Genomic DNA, 20,919 nt, shown 5'->3' on the forward strand with positions numbered 1-20,919 from the left:
GTGCGATTGGCACAGGACAGAGCGGAGTTTAGGGCTGTTGTACATAGGGTTGCTATGAGTCGCAGGCGACTCAATGGCACATAACAACAACAACAACATACCTATCACTCCCTCACTCATTGCTGTTGACTCTCCAGCAGTTCTCCAAACCTGTAAATCACAAAGGAGGGTGTCATCTATCTTTCTCCTACACAGTGATTGGTGGATTCAAACCACCAGAGAAGGGAGGCTTTTGGGTGAGGAGTGCAATTATTTATGGACTATGCTACCAGGGCTCCTATACCTATACCTATACCGATACTGATACCGATACCGACACCTATACCTATCTGGAACTAGATCTAATCCACCAGGTACCTCATTGGAGTGCAGTCCCCTTCTGTGAAATTTACTGCCTCTGAAGACCCACTAGAGGGTCAGTTATGAGTTCGTTCTGACCTAATGCCCATTATAGCAACAACAAATCTCTATATCTGCTTTTGTTGCTGTAATATGTATCATTGAGTTTCAACTGACTCATAGCTGACTCTCTTTCTCTTGGAGAACAGCTGGTACATTCAAACCATGTTCCTTTGGAATGACAGTGCAACTCCTTACCACGAAGCCATCAGACCTCTCTATATATGCTTTTAGTATACCTATTTTTATTATATATACCATTAGCATATACACTTCATACATGTGTGTCTGTATGTGTGTGTGTGTGTGTACCATCAAATCAGATCTGACTGGTACAGGAGGAAATTCCCCCTCCTTCTCCAGTAGAGCATTTGGTGGATTTGAACCGCATACCTCTGGGTTTGCAGTGCAGCTTCTTGCCACTAGGCCACCAGAGCTCCCTATACTTCATACTTTTAACATACACAAAAAGATATTGCTTTTAAAGTCAACATGTTAATATCGATGGCCTAAAGCAATCAAACTGGTTCAAAATTGGGAAGGTTGTCCACCAGGGATGTATTCTGTGTCCATACCTTTTCATTCTGTATGCAGAACAGACCATCTGGGATTAAGGGCTGTATGAGGAGGAATGTGGCATCAGGATTGGTGGAAGAGTCATCAACAATCTGCATTATGCAGATGACACAACTCTGCTTTCTAAAACTGAGGAGGACCTGAGACACTTGCTGCAGAACGTCAAGGACTGCAGCCATCAATATGGATTAAAGCTCAACATCAAGAAAACAAAAATTCTCACCACTGGACCAATTGGCAGCATCAGTATGAATGGTGAAGGGATTGAGATAATTAATAGTTTTAGTTTGCTTGGCTTCATAGTCAACACTCTTGGTACCAGCACCAAGGAAATCAAGAGGTGAATTGCATTGGTAAAGTCAGCCATCAGAGAACTCTCCAAAGTACAGAAGAGCAATGACATCAGATTGGAGACTAAGGTGCACCTGATCCATAGTCTTCGCAATTGTGTGCTGTGCATCAGAGAGCTGGACAGTCACTAGGGATGACAGAAAGAGAATTGATGCCTTTGAGCTCTGGTGCTTGCGAAGAGTATTGAATATACCATGAACTGCTAAGAGAACAAACACTTTTACCTAGAGAGGGTGAATCCTTGGAGGCAAGGATTCTGGAGCTTCATCTGACATACTTTGGGCATGCTGCAAAGGTTTGGGAGATTGGAGGACGGTGCAGGAGAGGAAGACCCTCCATGAAATGGTTCATTTCAGTGATTGGGATAGTGGGAGTAGATGTGTTGGAGACAAAGAGGTTGGCACAGGATAGAGCAGCGTTTACAGCTCTTGTACATAGGGTTGCTACGAGTCACAAGTGACTTGACTGCACATAACAACAACAGCGATCTGCAGCATGCATTATTATTTTTACACTTAAATTGATACTTAAAATTATGTTTAAAACAATATTAAGTCTTATTTAAAAGAATGCTTAAATAATCTTGTTCCTAATGTTAGTATTTTGTATATTGACAGATATTTCAATCCTTTGACTCAGAAAAACCTCTCACTAGCAAAGAAAATTTACAGGTAAGGATAACAATGTTTTCCTAAACATTAGATATTCAATGTGGGCAATGTTGGAGCCATTTCCATCCTTTAGTAGGCATAACCTTTGCTTTTGAAAAAAAAATCTGTACATATTTTTCTGTGTGTAATAGTACACTTCTATCCTGAAGTGCCAAGGTCATAGGTAAGATTTAACCCAAATCTTATCTGGCTTTCAGATTGGGTAAATATTGGCTGTTGCTTCTATTTCTCAGCTATATTCAATTTGCTCATCTAGACACATAAAATATCTCTAATATTTACTTGAATACTTTACTAATCTGAAAGATGACTATTGACTTTGATCCCCAGAAAAGGATTTAGTACATTTCATGATACTTACTTGCTTATTACCACTTTTGCTCACCATTTTTTACAGTACTGAGGTGGCCTTTCAGTCAATGACTTAAATTGTGCTCATTTGGCATTTGGCATTTTCATAAACAGTCACTTTAACTTCCCAAATACTTTTCACAATGAAGATTAGACTGTTCATCTAAACACATTTGTTCTTGATGATAATTGAATAATTGAAATGTAAGCACTTTGCAACCAAATGGTGCATAAATATGTTGAAATAATAATTTTGAGAAAGTGATTATTAGCAGAAGGCTTCCAGAGCTCCCTGATTATTAACAGTGATGCTAGAACCATTGTTAAAGGGGATTATAGACAGGTAAGGAGTTCATAAAATCAGAATGGCAGTTGTTAGATATATATCAGCAGATTTTGGAATGCCGTTATTTTATTTTTGAATGTCTGCTTCTCAGTTTTCTTCCAGATGCTTCACTGTTTCTACTGAAATTTGTCTTAATTTATAAATAAGTTACTTCAAATGAAAGAGCTGAGCGTAGGAAGACATAAATACATGTTCATATTTCATTTTACTGTTCTAAGACTTTGGAATATTAAAGAGTATTTCTTTTCAATCATAAATGCTAGAACATCCTAAAATAAAGAGGGGGGAAAAACTCCCTTAAGGAGTGGTTTTGGATATAAAGGCAATGTCTGATCATTTCTTGTTATACAAAAAGAGACTGACAGCATAATGAAAAACCAATTTCTATTAGCTAATTAATTAAAACAGTACTGTGGGTCTGCTTAAGACTCTTTAGATTACACTTTATATTTTCTGTAGAGGGAGAGAAAAGAGTGTTAAATAGCATTAGTAATTAATCTTCTTTTGATCCTCAAGTGTTTGTGTGCAATTTCCAAGGCTCATTAAATCACTATTTGCACTGCAAAGAGAAGGAAAAAGAAATCTTCCATTTCCTCCATCCAAAGTATTTTTTCTTGATACAGAAGGTCAACCATATTCTTAGTAAATAGCCTGGTATCTGTTCTGTCTCAGTGGCTTCTTTCTGTCTGACTCTTCGACCTGATTTGATCCCCACCCCATTACAAGATGTTAAAAGGGAATCTGAATAATCGCAACAAAGATCCCAGCATTGCCTCAGACTTCTTGTTGTTATTTACATAATGTAAATAGTTTTCCTCTTTGAAATCAGAATCCGCTGATATTCTGTGACAGTTTAATTGGTATAGAAAAAGAATTATCTTAAATTTGAAAAAGGAGCTCTGGTAGGTGGTAAATATAGCATGGTGTGCTGCTAGACTGAAGTTTAGCAGTTCAAATCTTCTAGCTGTTCTGGGGAGAGAAAAACGGGCACTGTCCTCCGATAAAGAGGTACAGTCTCTGATACCTGATAGAGGGAGGTTGTGAGTCAGCAAAAGAGAATAAAACCCCCAACAAGATATATTAAGACATGTTAATTACCATAATGGTCTTGAGCTTGACAGAAATAAAGAAGATGGTGTAGGATACAGCCAAATTCAGATCTGTTGTTCGTAAGGTAGCTGTGAGTAGTAGACACTCCATAACAACACTGGACTCAATGGCCGTGAATTTGGTTTGGGTTTATTTCATTTTATATGTACTATGAAATAGGATCACGGAGAACTGACCATTGGATTTAAATCAGAAGCAATTAATGACCTTAGCCAAAGTGTTTCAGTATAGGAATAGCATTGGGAAAAGAACAAATGACAGCAAAGAAAATAGAATATTGAAAATCTCTAGAGTTTTGCAGTAAAAATACAGAATTATGGTACATAATAGCTGGGGAAGGAAGTAGAAGTCTACAGAGTTTTACCCATTTGCTTGTTGTTTAAAATTGGGGAGATGACAACGTAGCTATGTGCTAAGGGGATTGTCTATAGAGAGGGAAAAGTTATAATGTAAGAGAGGAAAGAGAATTGCTGCAATCATGTCTTAAGCAGGCCAGTAATGAGCTAATCTAACTTCCTAATGGCAGTACCAGCTTTAGCAAGAAGGAGTGCAATGTTGTAGGGACAAAAACTTGAATAAGAACATTAATAGAGCTGTGAGGTCTGTGGACTCTCTTCTCTGTTTCAATATTTATTAATTAAATGGATGAAGCTAGGTCATCAACTAAGAGCAAGGATTAGTGGATTAGAATTTAGAAAGGAGAAGAACTTAGAAAGCGTGTAAAAAGTAGAGTTGACTTGGGGATGATTGCATCTGACCTCTATTAATTTCACAAAGTCTCTATTAATAACATCCATTGTACAAAAATAATTTTCCTAAGGTCGGACGTGACCCTTAACTCCTGCACTTACTTCTGCTAATTTTAACACCAGCCCCAGACTCTCACTGCTCTACTATGGGGTCCAAAATCTATTGCAGTGGCCACACAGATTTCACAGCATTTTACTTATGGCTATGGGGTTTATTAGAGAACTTAACAAGTTATAATTCAAGTTGGCAGCAGGATATACAATTCTTTAATCAGGACAGCTTTTCAACCATGGTCACAGGCCATTTGATTTCCAATCTCACAGCTTAGATCAGTGTTTCAATACTCTCTTAATTTTTTCAAGTGTGGTATCTCTCCAAGCAGTTTTCCAGCAAGCTTAGGTGAAGGTTCCTGGCTGAGTTTGAACAATAGTCCCAAGTCAACTCCCTTTTACATTGGTCTCTAGTTCTGCACTGTGACTGCTATTTCCAGTCTGACTGGCACAAAAATCTCTGGCCCTAAAAGATGTGCACTGCGTTCCTGCTTCTCTTTCCTTGCTGATAGTGAGATTCCTATCTTCTGTTGTTAAACCTGCTCAGTTTGAACCTCGTGAGATGGAAAATCTGACCAATCACATCACAAGACATTTATACACAACGTGTTTGATGTTCTCACTGAGCCATGTGGGGGAAGTCAAAGCCAGTGGCCAGGAAAGCCATTTTAAATAATGAACCCATGACACAACACCGTGAAACAGTTTTCTAGGAAAGAGGAAAGTGAGTGGGCGAGGGAAGTTATCAGTTAATTGCTAAGCAACACTGAGGTGTGACCAGGCAAGAAGACTGGGAATGACAGCCTTATTTTCTCCAATTCTCTTCAACTGTAGGTGTGCAGACCTCAGAAGAGTGAGAGTTGTATTGTACAAGGGTTGTGATTTTTGTAAAAAAAAAAAAGTGTGTACTAGAGAGGAACGAGGTGATTGAGGATATATAAAAGGAAGAGTACAATGATTGACCACAGACTAAATTGGATACAGATTGCTGTGTACCCATTCTTCCCATCTTCCTAGTCTGTTATTGTATGTTGTATGTGCCATTGTGCCTGAACTGACTCATAACTGACCCTCTACTGGATTTTCTTTGTTTATTTTTTATTATGTCCATATTATATCTGAAAGAGAATCTGATAAAGAATTCAATGTTGTCCAGCTTACCTTCTTTTTAAAAATTTTTTTATGCAAACCAATATTAATTGTAGTCTTCTTTTTCTTATTTTTTTTAATTGAAATTTTAAGTTTATAAAGAACTTGGATTTCCATTCATTCATTGTTGCACATTTTCCTCCCTGCCTTCCTAGTGGATTTTCCGAGACTGTCAGTTGTGTGGGGGAAGACTGCCCATCTTTATCCCATAGAGCAGTTTGCAGATTCAACCTACCTGCCTTTGGGTTGACAGTATAAGTCCTTACCCATTAGGCCACTAGAGTTTCCTGGTCTAGAAACTCTAATGTGCTCATGCTGAAGAAAGGGAGCTCTGGTGGTATAGTCCATAGAGATTTGTGCTGCTAAACACCAAAGCTCTCTGGCAAGTCAAACCCAAAAGCGCCACCTCGGGAGAAAGACGGACAGTCACTTCCTTTGCAATTTATAGGCTTGGATGCAGGATAGACCCTCAGTAGAGTCAGTTCCAGCTTGAGGGCAATGAGAGAGACAAAGGGGCAGAGTTAGAACAAAGCAGCAGGTGTGCATGACTGATGAACTATAGTTGTTTCTCTATTTTGGTAGTGTGTCCTTTCTATTTCCTTGTTGTTGTTGTTAGGTGTCTAGTCAAGTATAACTCATAGCGACTCTTTGAACAATGGCTCTGAACACTGTCCTAGCCTATTTCATCCTCACCATCCCTGACACACTTGAGCACATTGCTATAGTTGATCCATCTTCTTGGAGGTCTTCCTCTCTTTTGCTGTCCCTCCACCTTTCAAAGCCTGATGTCCCTTTCCAAGAAATAGCCTCTCCTTTCTGTCTTAGTACTAGCTTTATTATTGTTTTATGACAGGGTTGGCCTAGTGAAGGGCATGTTACAGATTTCTGGGGAACATCAAGAGTAGTTGTGTGTTGCTAAGGTGGTTTTGACATTATAAGGTCTTAATCAACTTACTATTTTGGCTACTTCTTATCTTTCTCTGTATCCTTTCTCCACCAAATAGGTTGAGTGTACAAGAGTTATGAAATTTATAGTATCTGAAAAACTGTTTTTGTAACTTTTCACCCTTCCCTGTAAAATATTTTTTTTTAGGCATTGGATGACTTAATAAATAAAGGCTTGCCTGCATTTCTGGTGACGTTTGGCCAACAGTATCTCTTAAATAAGTTCTGTTTGGTCAGAGCACACTTTTTAGTAAGCGTAGCTGCAACAATAAATTTTACCTCAGACAATAGATGGAGAATAGGCCAACAAGGAAATGCTTCCGAGAAGCACAGAGCACCCATCCCAAACATAAAAGGTAATGTTTCTTTGCTTGCTTCATTTTTCTCTCCCTTTCCCCTATCCACGTCCTATTCTAGAACTAATAATCTATCCCTGTTTATCATTGCCATCAAGGTAGGAATTGACTCACAGCTGACCTTCCAGCTGGTTTTTGGGAGGCTGTTGGTCACATAGGAGGAGGTTGCCTCTCTTTCACCCACAGAGACCCTGGTGGATTTGAACCACTAAAGATCTGCCATCTTTGATTAGCAGTGAAACTCCCTACGTGCGATGCCATATGTCTTTTTTTCCCCTCATTTAGATTATATAACATCCATATTATTGTGAGCGTAAAATAACATACATCTTTGAGCTTATAATATCATATGTAATATGCACATGGTATATAGATCAGTATATGTGTTTGCATCTATATCCATATTCATCCATATTTTCCTATGTATACACACACACATAAGATGGCATCATTTTATAAAATGGTATAATCCCCATTTTTCTGTACTGTACATTTGTTATACATCAAAACTACTGAAAAGCCACATGAACGCAACAGAATGATGTTGGTTCATTTTCCCTACTATGCATTGTTCTGTGCTGTGACAGGTCCATATTTTCCTTACTCATCACCCAGCTGATACACACTCCTCCTGTTAGCAGTGCTGTGGCAAGGCCTACTCAAATGCCATAGGGTATATTTCTAGGAAATAGATACCCAGGAATGGAATGGAGAGAACATAGGTTGTGTGGCTTTTGTCAGTGTCATTCAATATTGACTAGAATGTTGTTGTTGTTGTTGTTGTTGTTAAGTCCCATCTAGTCATAGACGACGCATAGCGACCCTATGAACAAACTCACAAACAGCATCTGTGGAGCAGCAGTCAAGAAATGAAATGGCATATTGCATTGGGTAAATCTGCTGTAAAGGACTTCTTTAAAACATGAAAGAGCAATTAAGTAACTTTAAAGACTAAGGTGCACCAGACCCAAGCCATAGTATTTTCATTTGCATCTGTGTAGATGAAAGTTAGGTAGCAAGATAGGGAAGACTGGAGAGGAGTTAACACCTTTGAATTATGGTGTTGATGAAGAATTTGTAATATATCATGGACTTAAAAAAAAACACCCCAGCCTCATCTGTCCTGGAAGAAATATAACCTGAGTGGTTCTTAGAAGTGAGGATGGTGATGGTAAGACTTACGTAGCCTCACAAACTTTGGACTAATTTTCATTCCCTGATGAGGCAATTCCCTGGAGGAGAACATCATAAATGAAAAATAGAAGATCAGTGAAAAAGGAAGACTTCAAAGAGAGGCAGTGACCGGCAGCAGTGGACTTAAACACAGTAGAGGTGGTGAGGATGGTCCTGGAGTGAATAGTGTTTATTTCTGTTGTACGTAGGATTGCCATGAATCAGAGCCAACTCTGTGGCACATAACCAGCAGCCCCACCACCACAAATGTTCTTTGGTTCTATGAAGAACCATTGCTTCAGATTGATACTGGAGCACATGAATAATTGCATTAAATATCCAAAATATCTTTTCCCAATTGTATGATTTATTGTAAGGACAGGCCTTCTATTGTATGGTGTATATGCATTAATTGCTCTAAGAATTGCCTATTATTATTGTGTGGTCACTTATTCATTATTAACTACAGATCCTTTTTTCCCTTCTCCAAATTTTGTGTGTTTAGAACTACTTTTAAAGGATGATAATGACTCAAATACTGAACTTATAAGAGCCAAAGATGAGTTTACTCTTAACACATTAAAAGTAAGTTTGAAAACTTTTTCAAATCATTATAATACTATTAGCACAATTTCCACTGTTAAATCTGACCAGGTCCACTTTCAGGTGTAATTGTTTTGCGAAGATAATATAGCTGCTGCTGCTTTTTTTTTTTTTTTTACTTGGTATATTTACCTCCATTGAGGAAAGTAAATGCTAAGAGTTTTCAGTCTTTAAATTTACAATCTGAAGAAGATATAGCAGAGAATATGCTTCATTGTATGATGAGATCTGAGTATGCTAAGCCTGATGATTCTCATTTTCTAACTATAATGATGGCAGTGGCTTTAAACAGTCACTGTTACTGATTCAGTACCTGAGCCATGACAAGTATATCACATGTTTAGTAGTAGCATGTTGCAAGCGTTAATCATTTATTTTTATTTCTAAAATTTTAAGTCATTTATTTTTTTGTTGATGATGGTGGTGAGGATATACATAGCCGGCTATTAGTATTTTTAACAAACTATTTTGTGGTGAGCCATGAGAAAATTTGGTGTATAAGATGTTATAATAATGTCACTCTGTTAAAGGGTAGAAGATATTAAGTTATATCAAGCAAATAATAAATGACCAGACCTAGGCCCTTTTTGATTCAAACATCAATGTCTTTAATGATTATTATTACATTTCCTTCAGATTTGTGTGATAGTCACTGTTATGTGTAAGAAAGTGATTAGAGACCTGTCATTTTATATAAGACTTTTTAGTTCCTTTCTCTTCAATTTTGCCAGCTTGTTTGCTATTGGTGATCTACTATAAAATTTCCTTACTTTACATTGTTAATTTAGTGACCATAGTGTAATTTGAAATGCATTCAGTGAAAGGTAATTGTTAATTTAGTGACCATAGTGTAATTTGAAATGCATTCAGTGAAAGGTAACTGTTTTACATAATAATGAGCTCTGGTAGTAGAGTGTGTCATGTCTTAAGTCATTAAAGTCATGTCAATAGTTTAGCCCACCAGCTGCTCTGAGAAAGATGGGCAGCCTTTTCCAGTAAAGATTTATAATTTATAGCCTTAGAAACTTATGCAGGGTCCTTATGAGCCAGAATCAACTGGGTAGCAGTGACTTTGGTTTGGGTTTGGCATTGCACCTGATAAGGCCAGTGTTGAATCAGTGGTAAAATCCCCTCCTTCCACGTGGACATGTTGTCAAATCAGTGGTGACTCATACATAGCAGAACAATTCCATGCACAATGGAACTAAACCCTGCTCTATCCTCACCATCTCTTACATACTTAAATACTTTAGCCACTACTCTAGTCACTCCATCTTGTGCAGTGTCTTCCCAGGTGGGAGATGTGGGTTCAGTTGCTGGCCTTTGCAACCCATGCCCAGCCACTGCTTCCTTATGAGTGGAAACTTGCTATGCTGTGCTGCTAAACAGGCGTCAGCAGAGCTTCTAAACTAAGAGGGACCAGGAACCAAAGCCTGGGACTCTGCTGTTCAAATCAGCAGATGAAAACCCTGCAGATCACCACAGTGTGATGTACAGATATTCCTGGTGAGAATACAGAACTGGGCAACCAGTTGCTCCATTGGGCATGAGTTCACTATGTGTAGGTGGGGGTGGGGGGTGGGACGACGACTCCACAGCAACAAAGAGTCACTTGCTGTTACTTTGCTTTTCATTTAGTGTTACCATTTTCCTAATCACTGAATTCTCTCCTCTGATGATTAGATACCAGTTTCCTTTTTGGGCCCTTAACTCCTTGTGACTTTTCAAGATGAAAAATAGTTGCAGAGTTAAAATGAGACTGGATTTGCACTAGTTCTGAACTTATCTATTTGTGCTTTTTCTTTAGACAATTTTACTGTTGGAAGCAGAAGAGAAGCTGACCTTCCTTTTATCAGAATTGGAGTGTGGAGGTCCCAAAGACCTGTGTCTTTATCCTGCTGGTGATTTGGAGGCTGTCATGGAGGCCAAGCTGCTGATGGCCAACATTGCTCTGCAGAGACACCAGGCAGCATACAGGTGAGTCTCTTCATGCAGCTTCATGTTAGATGAGAGTTCCTTCCTCACTCTAATTTCATTTAAATTTTATATAGCTTTCAGAAATTCATGGCTCACTAGAGCAGGTTTGTTTCTGCTGTTATTTGGGAATTTCTCATACATTATGATACCTAAAACCACAACTGGAAATAAAGCACACCAGGAGGGTATTTCATGTCGTATACGAACATACAAAATAACAGATTTAGAACTTGTTTTTAAAGATATTGTCTAGGTTTCTTGTAGTTTTTTTAAGATTCATCTATTTTTGTTGTTGCTGTTTTTTGGGATACACACAGGAAAGAATACACCAGTTCACTGGCTTCTACAAATGTCATTTGGTGTCACTGATTACACTCTTTGAGTTGTGCAATCACCTGAACCTTTTTGTGTTGAGTAACTTCACCTTATCACAAACTTACTGGCCTTTATGACCTTATAGTCTTTGCAAAGAAAATCTATGAATATATACTTTTAAACACAAAAGAAAACTCTTAAAAACAAGCTGCATGTCTAGAATGTAACAGTTTTTAAATTTCCTTCTCCTGAACGACTTAAGAAATATTATATGGACAGACCAAAAATGCATAGTTAGGATCAAATCTACTGGTCACTTGAGTCACTTGAGTCAGATGAACACAGAGAATCACCATTTGGATTGCCCAGTGACGTAGAGGTCATTAAGGAATAAATTCTAAAGGTGACTGGTAAAAAATAGGTTTAGAGTGAGTTTATGAGACAATGAGAAGAGAGATTGGAGTCCGCAAAGACAATTCTGTTGAGTTTTGTAAAGTTAATTAATAACAGTATGTAGGACAAAGAGTCAAGACAGAATTTCTTGGGATTGGAAAAATAATGTATGTAAAACAACCTAAGGAAAGGAAAATCATATGTTCTGATACAATTTGTATACAAGTTATAAGGAGCCTTGTCCAATTTTTTCTTAATATAAAATAAGAAGTCTTCTCTTCCTTGAGCTACCAGAATTTGTTTAGGGATAGACAATAGCCCAGAAACTAGCTAGCTGCACAAAAGAATCACCCTAGAAAAATTAGTCCCCAACACAAAGGCATTTGATTTGAATCCATCAGCTGCTCTGCAGAGGAATGGACAATCTTCTCCTGTGCAATTTACTGCCTTTGAAAATTCCTGGAGGCTTAGCTATGGGTAGGTTCTGACTCAATTGCACATAAAACAACAACAACAACAACAACAACAACAACAACAACAACAACAATGGAGTTAACAACTGAGGAATCCAACTTGGCACTCGCTGTGAAGCACAGGAATCTTGAAATATTAACTTTAATTCTAGCCTTTATATCATAAAGCTGGAACAGAGGAGAAACAAGAACTACCTCATAAAAATCAATCCAAAAAATGCAGGACTTTATTGTCTTTTAATAGGAGAAACCAATCTGTTTGTTTCCCAGAGGGAAAGTAGTTATATAATTTCCATTCAAGACACATGTTTAACCACATCTATCTGATTCTGTGCTAACAACAATATAGATTTAGAGTGGTTTATAATTTTTTTTTTGTGGTCTAGTGACAAGAAGCTGTGCTACAGTCAAAAGCACGCAGTTCAAATCCAACAGCTGCTTCTTGGGAGAAGAATGGGCAATCCCTTAGTGATTAACTGCCTCTGAACACTCACCAGAGGGTCAGTTCTGACTCGATGGTACACAGGAACAAGAGTTGGTATTTAGGGAATTCTGATGGCGTAGTGGATAAGGAGTTGTGCTGCCAACATAAAGGCAGGCAGTTCGATTTCATAAGTTGCTTCAAGGAAGAAAGATAGGCAGTCTCCTCCCATATGATTTGCAGCCTTTGAGAACTCAGTAGAACACCACCACAACAACAGATAGTATTTGCAACACTGACTATCAATATGGTTTATAAATCTATGGGGGTCCCCAGGAGCCTTTCAGGAGATCTTTGATGTCAGAGTTATTTTAGAAATGAAACAAAGCTATCATGTGTGCTATTAATACTGTTAAGTATTGACCTTTTCACTGATGCAAACAAAAAATCAGTAATAAAACTGGTGTCTCTTAATGAATCAAGGAAATGGCACCAAACTGTGTTAACTCACAGTTATTGAGTCAGAAGCAATTCACAGCTGCCCTACCAGTGGGTTTTCTGGAGGCTGTAAGTTTTGGAGAATTGTTGTTGTTGTTGTTGTTGTTGTTATGTGCCGTCGAGTCGTTTCCGACTCATAGCGACCCTATGCACAACAGCCCTAAACCCTGCTCTATCCTGCGCCAACCGCACCGCCTCTGACACACCCATCCCGATTACCCCAGTCACTGAATCAATCCATCTCATAGAGGGTCTTCCCCTCCTGCGCTGTCCCTCCACCCTCCCAAGCATGATGTCCCTCTCCAAGGACCCGTCCCTCCTGGCAACATGTCCAAAGTATGTCAGACGAAGCCCCAGAATCCTTGCCTCCAAGGAGTAGCTTGGTTTAATCCTCTTCAAGATGAATCTGTTTGTTTTCCTGGCAGTCCATGGTACATTCAGTACCATTCTCCAGCACCACAGCTCAAAAGCATCCACTCTCCTTCTGTTCTCCCTAGTCATTGTCCAACTCTCTGATGCATAACAAGCGATTGCAAAGACCATGGCCTGTATCAGGCGCACCTTAGTCTCCAGAGAGACACTGTTGCTTCTGAGTACCTTTGAGAGGTCCCTAGCAGCAGACTTTCCCATCGCGATACTCTTTTTGATTTCCTGACTGCTGGTGCCAAGAGTGTTGACTGTGGAGCCGAGCAAACTGAAGCTGTGAACACTCTCAATCTCTTCGTCACCCATCCTGACGCTGCCAATTGGTCCAGTGGCGAGAACCTTTGTCTTCTTGACATTGAGCCTTAGTCCATAGAAAGGGAAAAACTTGCTTGGCATTTCTCAAGTTGAAAGAACTGAAAAAAAAAATCAAGTCTTGAGTTGCAATAGTGAGAAATGCTATGGACACAATCTTGAATGACCCAGGAAGCAACAAAAGTAGATGGAAGGAATACACAGAATTGCTGCACCAAAAAGAATAGCTGACAGTGAAAAATTTCAGGAATTACTATATAAGCAAGAGCCAATGATAATGAAGGATGGTGTTCTAGCAGCATTGAAGGCACTAACTAACTAATAAAAAAAAAAAAGGCCCCAGGATTGAATGGGACACCAGTTGACATGTTTTAACTAACAGATGAAGCTTTGGATATGCTCACCAGTTTATGCTAGGAAACTACCTCACTACTTACTGGAAGAGATCCATATTTGTCCCCATTCCCAAGAAAGGTGGTCCAACACAATACAGAAATTATTAAACAATACTATTAATATTATATACAAGCAAAATACTATGATGATCATGCAAAAATGGCCAGAACAGTACCTAGATAGGGAACTGCCATTCAAGCAGGATTTAGAAGAGGCCATGTTACCAGGAATATCAATACTGATGTCAGATGGATCGTGACTGAAAGTAAAAAAATACCAGAAGAATGCCTATTTGTGCTTTATTGGCTATGCAAAGGCATCTGACTGTATGAATGCTAATCAGTTATGGTTAACATTGAGAAGAATGGAAATCCCAGAACACTTAATTATGTTCATGTGAAACTTATACCTAGACCATGAGGCTATTGTATAAGAGAACACTATATTGTTTAAAATCAAGAAAGGAGTGTATCAGGACTGTATGTTTTCTCCAGAGCTATTAAATCTGTATGCTGAGCAAATAATTTGAGAAGCTAGACTCCATGAAGAAGAATGTGCCATCAAGTTTGGTGGAAGACCCATCAATGACCTGCACTATGCAGATGATATAGCCTTGCTTGGTAATAGTGAGGAGGACTTGAGGCACTTGCTGCAGAAGATCAAGGACTACAGTCTTTGGTATGGATTGCATCTAAACATCAAGAAAACAAAGATTGTTACCACAGGACCAACAATCAACATTATGATAGATGGAGAAAGGACTGAGGCCGTCAACAATTTACTCTTCCTTGGATCAACATTCCACATGCTTGGTACCAGCAGTCAGGAAATCAGGAGATGTATTGCCTGGACAAGTCCACAGTCAGGGACCTCTCTAGAGTGCTGAGGAACAGTGGTGTCATTTTGCAGACTAAGCTGTCCCTAGTCCAGGCCATGGTCTTCTCAGTCACCTGCTATGCATCGGAGATGTGGATAGTGAATAAGGAAAGCAGAAGAAGAATTGATGCCTTTGTGTTGTGGTGTTGGAGAAAAGTACTGAATATCCCATGGACTGAGAGAGTGCAGCTAAAAGTGCTCCGTGGAGGCAGAGATTGCAAAGCTGCATCTTTTACACTTTGAACATATTGCTAGGTAAGGCTATTTGTTGGAGAGGGACATCATGCATAGAAAGAGGAGGAGTCAAAAAAGGAGAGGAAGACTAACAATGAGGTGGATTGACACTGTGACTACAGCAAGGAATTTGAGAGTTTCAGAGATGGTGAGGATGGCACAGGGTAGGATACAGTTCATGCTGACTGTTCATAGGGTCTCTATGAGTCATACTCACCTTGGCAGCACCTAACAATAACAATGTAAGTTGCATAGGAGATTGCTCACATTTCTCACTAGGGACCCCTGGTGGATTTGAACTGCCAGAGATACACAATACCTTTGGCTTAACAGTGCAATTCTGTATGATACCACCAGAGTGGTCATATACTTCACTGTTAAATACTCGTGGTTTAAGGAAAATCAAGCAAACATTGAAGAATGCCCTAATAAACAGTGGAATCAGTTGGATTTATAAATCTCTGCCCTTGAAAATTCCTTGGGAATAGTAAATGGGAAATGGGCCTAACACACAGCTGCTCCATATCAGAGGGTGATGGCTATCATGTATACGAAGGGGAGCTAAAAGAGCTGTGCTTTTCATGGACCACCCCTGGGGATGTGGAGGCCTGAGAGACTATGGTGAGTGAGAGTTGAGCATTTGGCGTCAGCAAAATGAGTGTGTTACTTCCAGGAAACCATCTGATAATATTCGCTGCCAGATGATGAAATTTGAACTTTCAAGGGAATTTACAATTGTGGAGAACTTGAATTTACTATGATGAGCTTTGATAGTTTTCTTTTTCTTATAAGTGGTAAGATTAACAAATGTTATTTAAAAAATTTTTTTAACAATTCTCCTATCCATTTATTTTTTAAAAAAAAAAATTGTGCCAACATATGAAGGATTTGCATACCTTAGGAACCAGTGTTTCCCATATCATCAGTGTATGATATTACAAAACCCTGGTTAACAGATCCAAAGTATAAGTTAAACCAATGGGTTTTACTGTAGCTGGATTGGAATAAGTTAATAAATGATAGTTAAGTATAGAATATAATGAACTCTTAAGAAACAAATTTGTCATTTATGTACCATATGACAATATTCACAATTATTTGAAGTTATTATTAAATCATACCTCTATTTTCTAACACCAGTCTGTGTGATGTATATCTCTTTTCATATGTTTCCACAAAAACAATATGTCACTACAAATCAAATAAAGAAACACATGTGAAAATCTTCTGTCAAATAGAATGTTTCCTTGTTATTGTTGTTGTTAGGTGTTGTTGAGCTGAATATGACTGATATTGACCCTGTGAACAATAGATCTGAACCCTGTTCTATCCTCCCCTATCCTTACACTTCCTGGCACACAAGAGCACATTGAGGCAGTCACCATGTCAATCCACCTGGTTGAGGGCCTTCCTCTCCTTTACTGACCCTCCACTCTTCCCAGAATCGTGTCCCTTTCCAAGGAATAGCTCCTCCTAGAAACATGCCCAAAATATGTAAGTTGGATCTTCATCATTCTTGCCTCCAAAGAGCACTCCAGCTGCACCTTTTCCAAGACATACCTGTTCATTCTCTTGGCCATCATGTGATGTACAGTGCTTTTCTCCAACATCACAGCTCAAAGGCATCAATTCTTTTTCTGTCATCCTTATTCATCATCCAACTCTTAGATGCATAGCAAGTGATCAGAAAGACTGCAGCCTGAATCAGATGAACCTTCACCCTCAAACTGACATCATTACTCCTCAGTAATTTAGAGAGGTCCCTAACCACAGACTTCCCCAGTGTTATGTGTGTCCTAATTTCCTGACTGCTGGTGCCAAATGTGTTAATTCTGGATCCACATTCACATGATTAATTACTATGCAGCATTGAAAAGCAGTGATTTTGAAAAAATACCCTATAACATGGGAGATATTGGGGAGTATTGTGCTTGAGTGAATTAACTCAGTCTCATAAGGACAAATACTGCATAGTACCACTATTGGGGGGGGGGGAAAGGATTTCTGATAAGATGACACAGAAGTCCAAAGTGGGAAGGGGCAAGAGGAGGGAGACTTAGGGTGGAAAGGGGAGGTGGGAATCTTGAGGGCACGGAGATATTTAGGCAGAGTGAGGGGTTCAAGAAATTAGGAACGATCCAGTGGGAACTTACAAAGGTGATGTAATGATGGGCATGGAACAATGCTGATTAATTTTACAAAGCACAGTGTATGGGAATGATACTATGAGATACAGTTTGAACAGAAAATTGCATGAAACACACTGTATATACACAAAACACAATGTATATGAACTTTTTATGCAATCCCATATAAATATGATTTTAAGAAAATAATACTGTGATGGTAAATATGTGGAATTTTATGAAATATGATTCAAGGAAAATTGATAGTTGCAAAAATGAAATAAATATTGCAAGATTGATATCCTAGGCATTAGTGAGCCAAAATGGATTTTTATTGGCCATTTTGAGTTGGGCTATCATATAATCTACTATGTCAGCGTAAAGGATTAAAGAGAAATTACACCACATTCATCTCAAAAGATCTATCCTAAAATACAGCATTGCTATTGATTGTTGTTGTTAGGTGCCATCTAATTGAGCATGACCCATAGAGACCCTGTGAACAAAAGATCTGAACCTTGTTCTGTCCTGCACCATCCTCACACTACCTGATACACAAGAGCCCATTGTAGCAGTCACCATGTCAGTCCAACTGATTGAGGGTCTTCCTCTCCTTTGCTGACCCACCACCCTTTCCAACATCATGTCACTCTGCAAGGAATAGCACTTCCTAGCAGAATGTTCAAAGCAAGTGAGGCAAAACCTTCTTGCCTCCAATGAGCTCTCCAGCTGCACCCTCTCCAAAACATATCTGCTTATTCTCTTAGTCATCCATGGGATGTTCAGTGTTCTTTCCAAATACCACAGTTCAAAGGCATCAATTTTCTGTCATCCTTAGTCATTGTCCAGGTTTCAGATGCATAGCTAGTAATTGGAAAGACTGACTATAGCCTGAATCAGATGCACCTTAGTCCTCAAACTGACATCACTGCTCCTCAATAATTTGGAAAGGTCCCTATCTGCAGATTTTCCCAGTGCACTGTGTCTCTGGATTTCCTGACTGTTCATACCAAGGGTGTTAATTGTGGATTCAAGCAAGATGAAGCTGTTGACAGCTTCAATCTCCTCTTCATCCGTCATGATACTGCTTATTGGTCCAGTGGTAAGAATCTTTGTTTTCTTGACATTGAGACAGAATCCGTACTGAAGGCTGCATTCCTTGATCTTCTGCAAAAAGAGCTTCAAGTTGTCTTTACTTTTAGCAAGTAAGGTTGTGTCTTCTGCATAATGTAGGCTATTGATAAGTCTCCCTCCAGTCCTGAGGCCACACTCCTCTTCATAGAGTCCAGCTTCTTAGATAATTTGCTCAGCATCTAGTTTGAACAGGCATGGAGAGAAAATACCTCCCTGAGACACTCCCTTCTTAATTCAAATCATGCAGTGCTTCCCTGCTCCATTCACACACAAACCTCCTGATGCAGGTATAGGATCTGCTTGAGCACAATCAAGTGTTCTGGGATTGCCATTCTTCGAAATGCCAGCCACAACTTGTCATGATCCACACAGTAAAATGCCTTCTAATAGTCAATTAAACACAAATAGACATTCTTCTGGTATTCTTTACTTTCAGCCAGGATCCATCTGATATCTGCAATGAGGCCTCTTCTAAATCCTGCTTGAACTTCTGGCAGTTCCTTATCTATGTACTGTTCCAGCCATTTTGGAATGATCTTCAGCAGTATTTTGCTTGCAAGTTTTATCAATGATATTGTTCAATAATTTTCACATTCAGTTGTATCACCTTTCTTGGGAACAAGAACAAATATAAACTTCTTCCAATTCATTGGCCAGATAGCCATCCTCCAAATTTCCTGGCATAGACTGGTAAGTGCATCCAAGGGAACATCTGTTAATTGAAACAAACCAATTGACATCACATCAATTCCTGGGGCCTTATCTTTTGCCAATGCCTTCAATACAGTTTCTGTTTCCTCCTTCATTACCACTGGCTCCTGTTCATATGGTACTTTCTGGAATTTTTCAGTGTCTTATCAATTCTTTCTGGTACAGTGAATCTGTATATTCCCTCCATTTTCTTTTGATGCTTTCTGGGTCATTCAATATATTGCCCATAGTGTCTTTCAATATTGTGACACCAGGCTTAAATTTCATTTTCCATTTTTTTCAGCTTGAGAAATGCAAAGTGAGTTCTTCTGTTTTTATTCTCTAATTCCAGCTCTCTGCACATTCCATTATAAAACTTTGCTTTGTCCTTCCTAGCTGCCCTTTGAAATATTCTGTTTAACTCTTTCACTTTGACATGTTGTCCTTTAGATTTGGCTTCTCAACGCTCCAGTGCAATCTTTAGAGTCTCTGCTAACATCTATTTTTTTTCTTTCTCCTCTGTTACTGTAATGACCTTTTGACTGTTATTGATAGGATATATTAATATACATCCAAAGAAGAGTTAATACAACTATTGTTAAAATTTATGCACACACCACTGATGCCAAAGATGAATGGATTAAAAGCTTTAACCAACTTCTGCAGCCTGAAATTGATCAAGCTTGTATTTAAGATATATTGATAATTACTGGTTATTGGAATGAGAAAATTAGAAATACTGAACAATAAGTAGCTGGAAAACATGATCTTGGTGATAGAAACTATGTGGTAAATTACATAACAGAATTTTGTAAGACTGCTTAGCCATTCTTTCGACAACATAAACTGTGTCTATATACATGAATTATACAGGATGAAATATACATGATTCGTATCGGATAGTTCTGTGTAAATATATGATGCAACATCTCAGTATCATCAGTCAGAACAAGACCAGTGGTCAACTGTGAAACAAGTCTTCAGTTTATATATGTTGTTGTTGTTAAGTGCCGTCAAGTCGCAGACGACTCATGACGACCCAATAAAGGAGAGTCCTTGATGCTTGGGTGCCTTTCATCCTCTCTCCAGGTTCATAGGGTTTCTGGAGGCAAGCTATTACGGAAGTGGATGCCATTCCTCCTTCCATTCAGCAAATGGAACAGGTTCATCAAAGCCAGAGTGTGACCTTGAGCATATTCCACTTGAATTTGGGGAACATCTAAAGAATATATTTGACACACTGAAAACTGATGAATAAAGATGAGTTATGAGATGACATTATATCAAGGATATAATAACGTGGAGAAAGAGCTCATTAATGAGGTAGGGGAAAAGATGGTCAGAATAGTTTCTGCAAATTGCTCTTAAATGAAGAATAGCTGGATTGAGTGGCAGAAATTATGAAGAAGCTGAAATGATTTCAAAAGGCAGCTGGGAAAACCAAAGTGAAACATTATGAAAAAGACAAAGTAAAGCATGATGATGAAATATGCAAAAACCTGCAGTTAAAAACCCAAAAGAAGAACATATCTGCCTGTTCTCAACTGAAAGAACAAGGAGGGGGGAAAAAAATCTGTGGCATAATATCAAAGGAGTCTGTGCCAGGTGTTTGTTTGTTTTCTTAAAAACAAAACCTTAGAATGCTCACTACTGGACCAGTGTCGTTGTGTACCATCGAGTGGGAACTGACCCATGGATGACCCTCTAGTGGATTTTCTGAAGGGGGTTGCTGCTTCCACACTTCTCCTATGGAGCAGCTGGTGGATTTGCATTCCATGCTTTTGTGATTGCAGCACAGTTTGTTACCATGCGACCACC

General features: G+C 38.8%; 1 protein-coding gene across 1 annotated transcript in view; it reads left to right on the forward strand.

Moving 5' to 3' along the window:
• Nucleotides 1–20,919, forward strand: part of LOC102871359 (putative uncharacterized protein C12orf63-like) — a 271,053-nt gene that overhangs the window by 195,752 nt on the left and 54,382 nt on the right. The window contains exons 23-26 of the mRNA XM_006888569.1: nucleotides 1,944–1,997; nucleotides 6,847–7,054; nucleotides 8,733–8,812; nucleotides 10,638–10,807. Of these exons, the coding sequence (XP_006888631.1) occupies nucleotides 1,944–1,997; nucleotides 6,847–7,054; nucleotides 8,733–8,812; nucleotides 10,638–10,807 (512 nt within the window). The remainder of the gene's footprint in view (nucleotides 1–1,943; nucleotides 1,998–6,846; nucleotides 7,055–8,732; nucleotides 8,813–10,637; nucleotides 10,808–20,919) is intronic.

This window comes from Elephantulus edwardii, unplaced genomic scaffold (assembly GCF_000299155.1).
Source record: "Elephantulus edwardii isolate Elephantulus edwardi_28Jun2011 unplaced genomic scaffold, EleEdw1.0 scaffold00068, whole genome shotgun sequence".
NCBI classification, from domain to species: domain Eukaryota; kingdom Metazoa; phylum Chordata; class Mammalia; order Macroscelidea; family Macroscelididae; genus Elephantulus; species Elephantulus edwardii.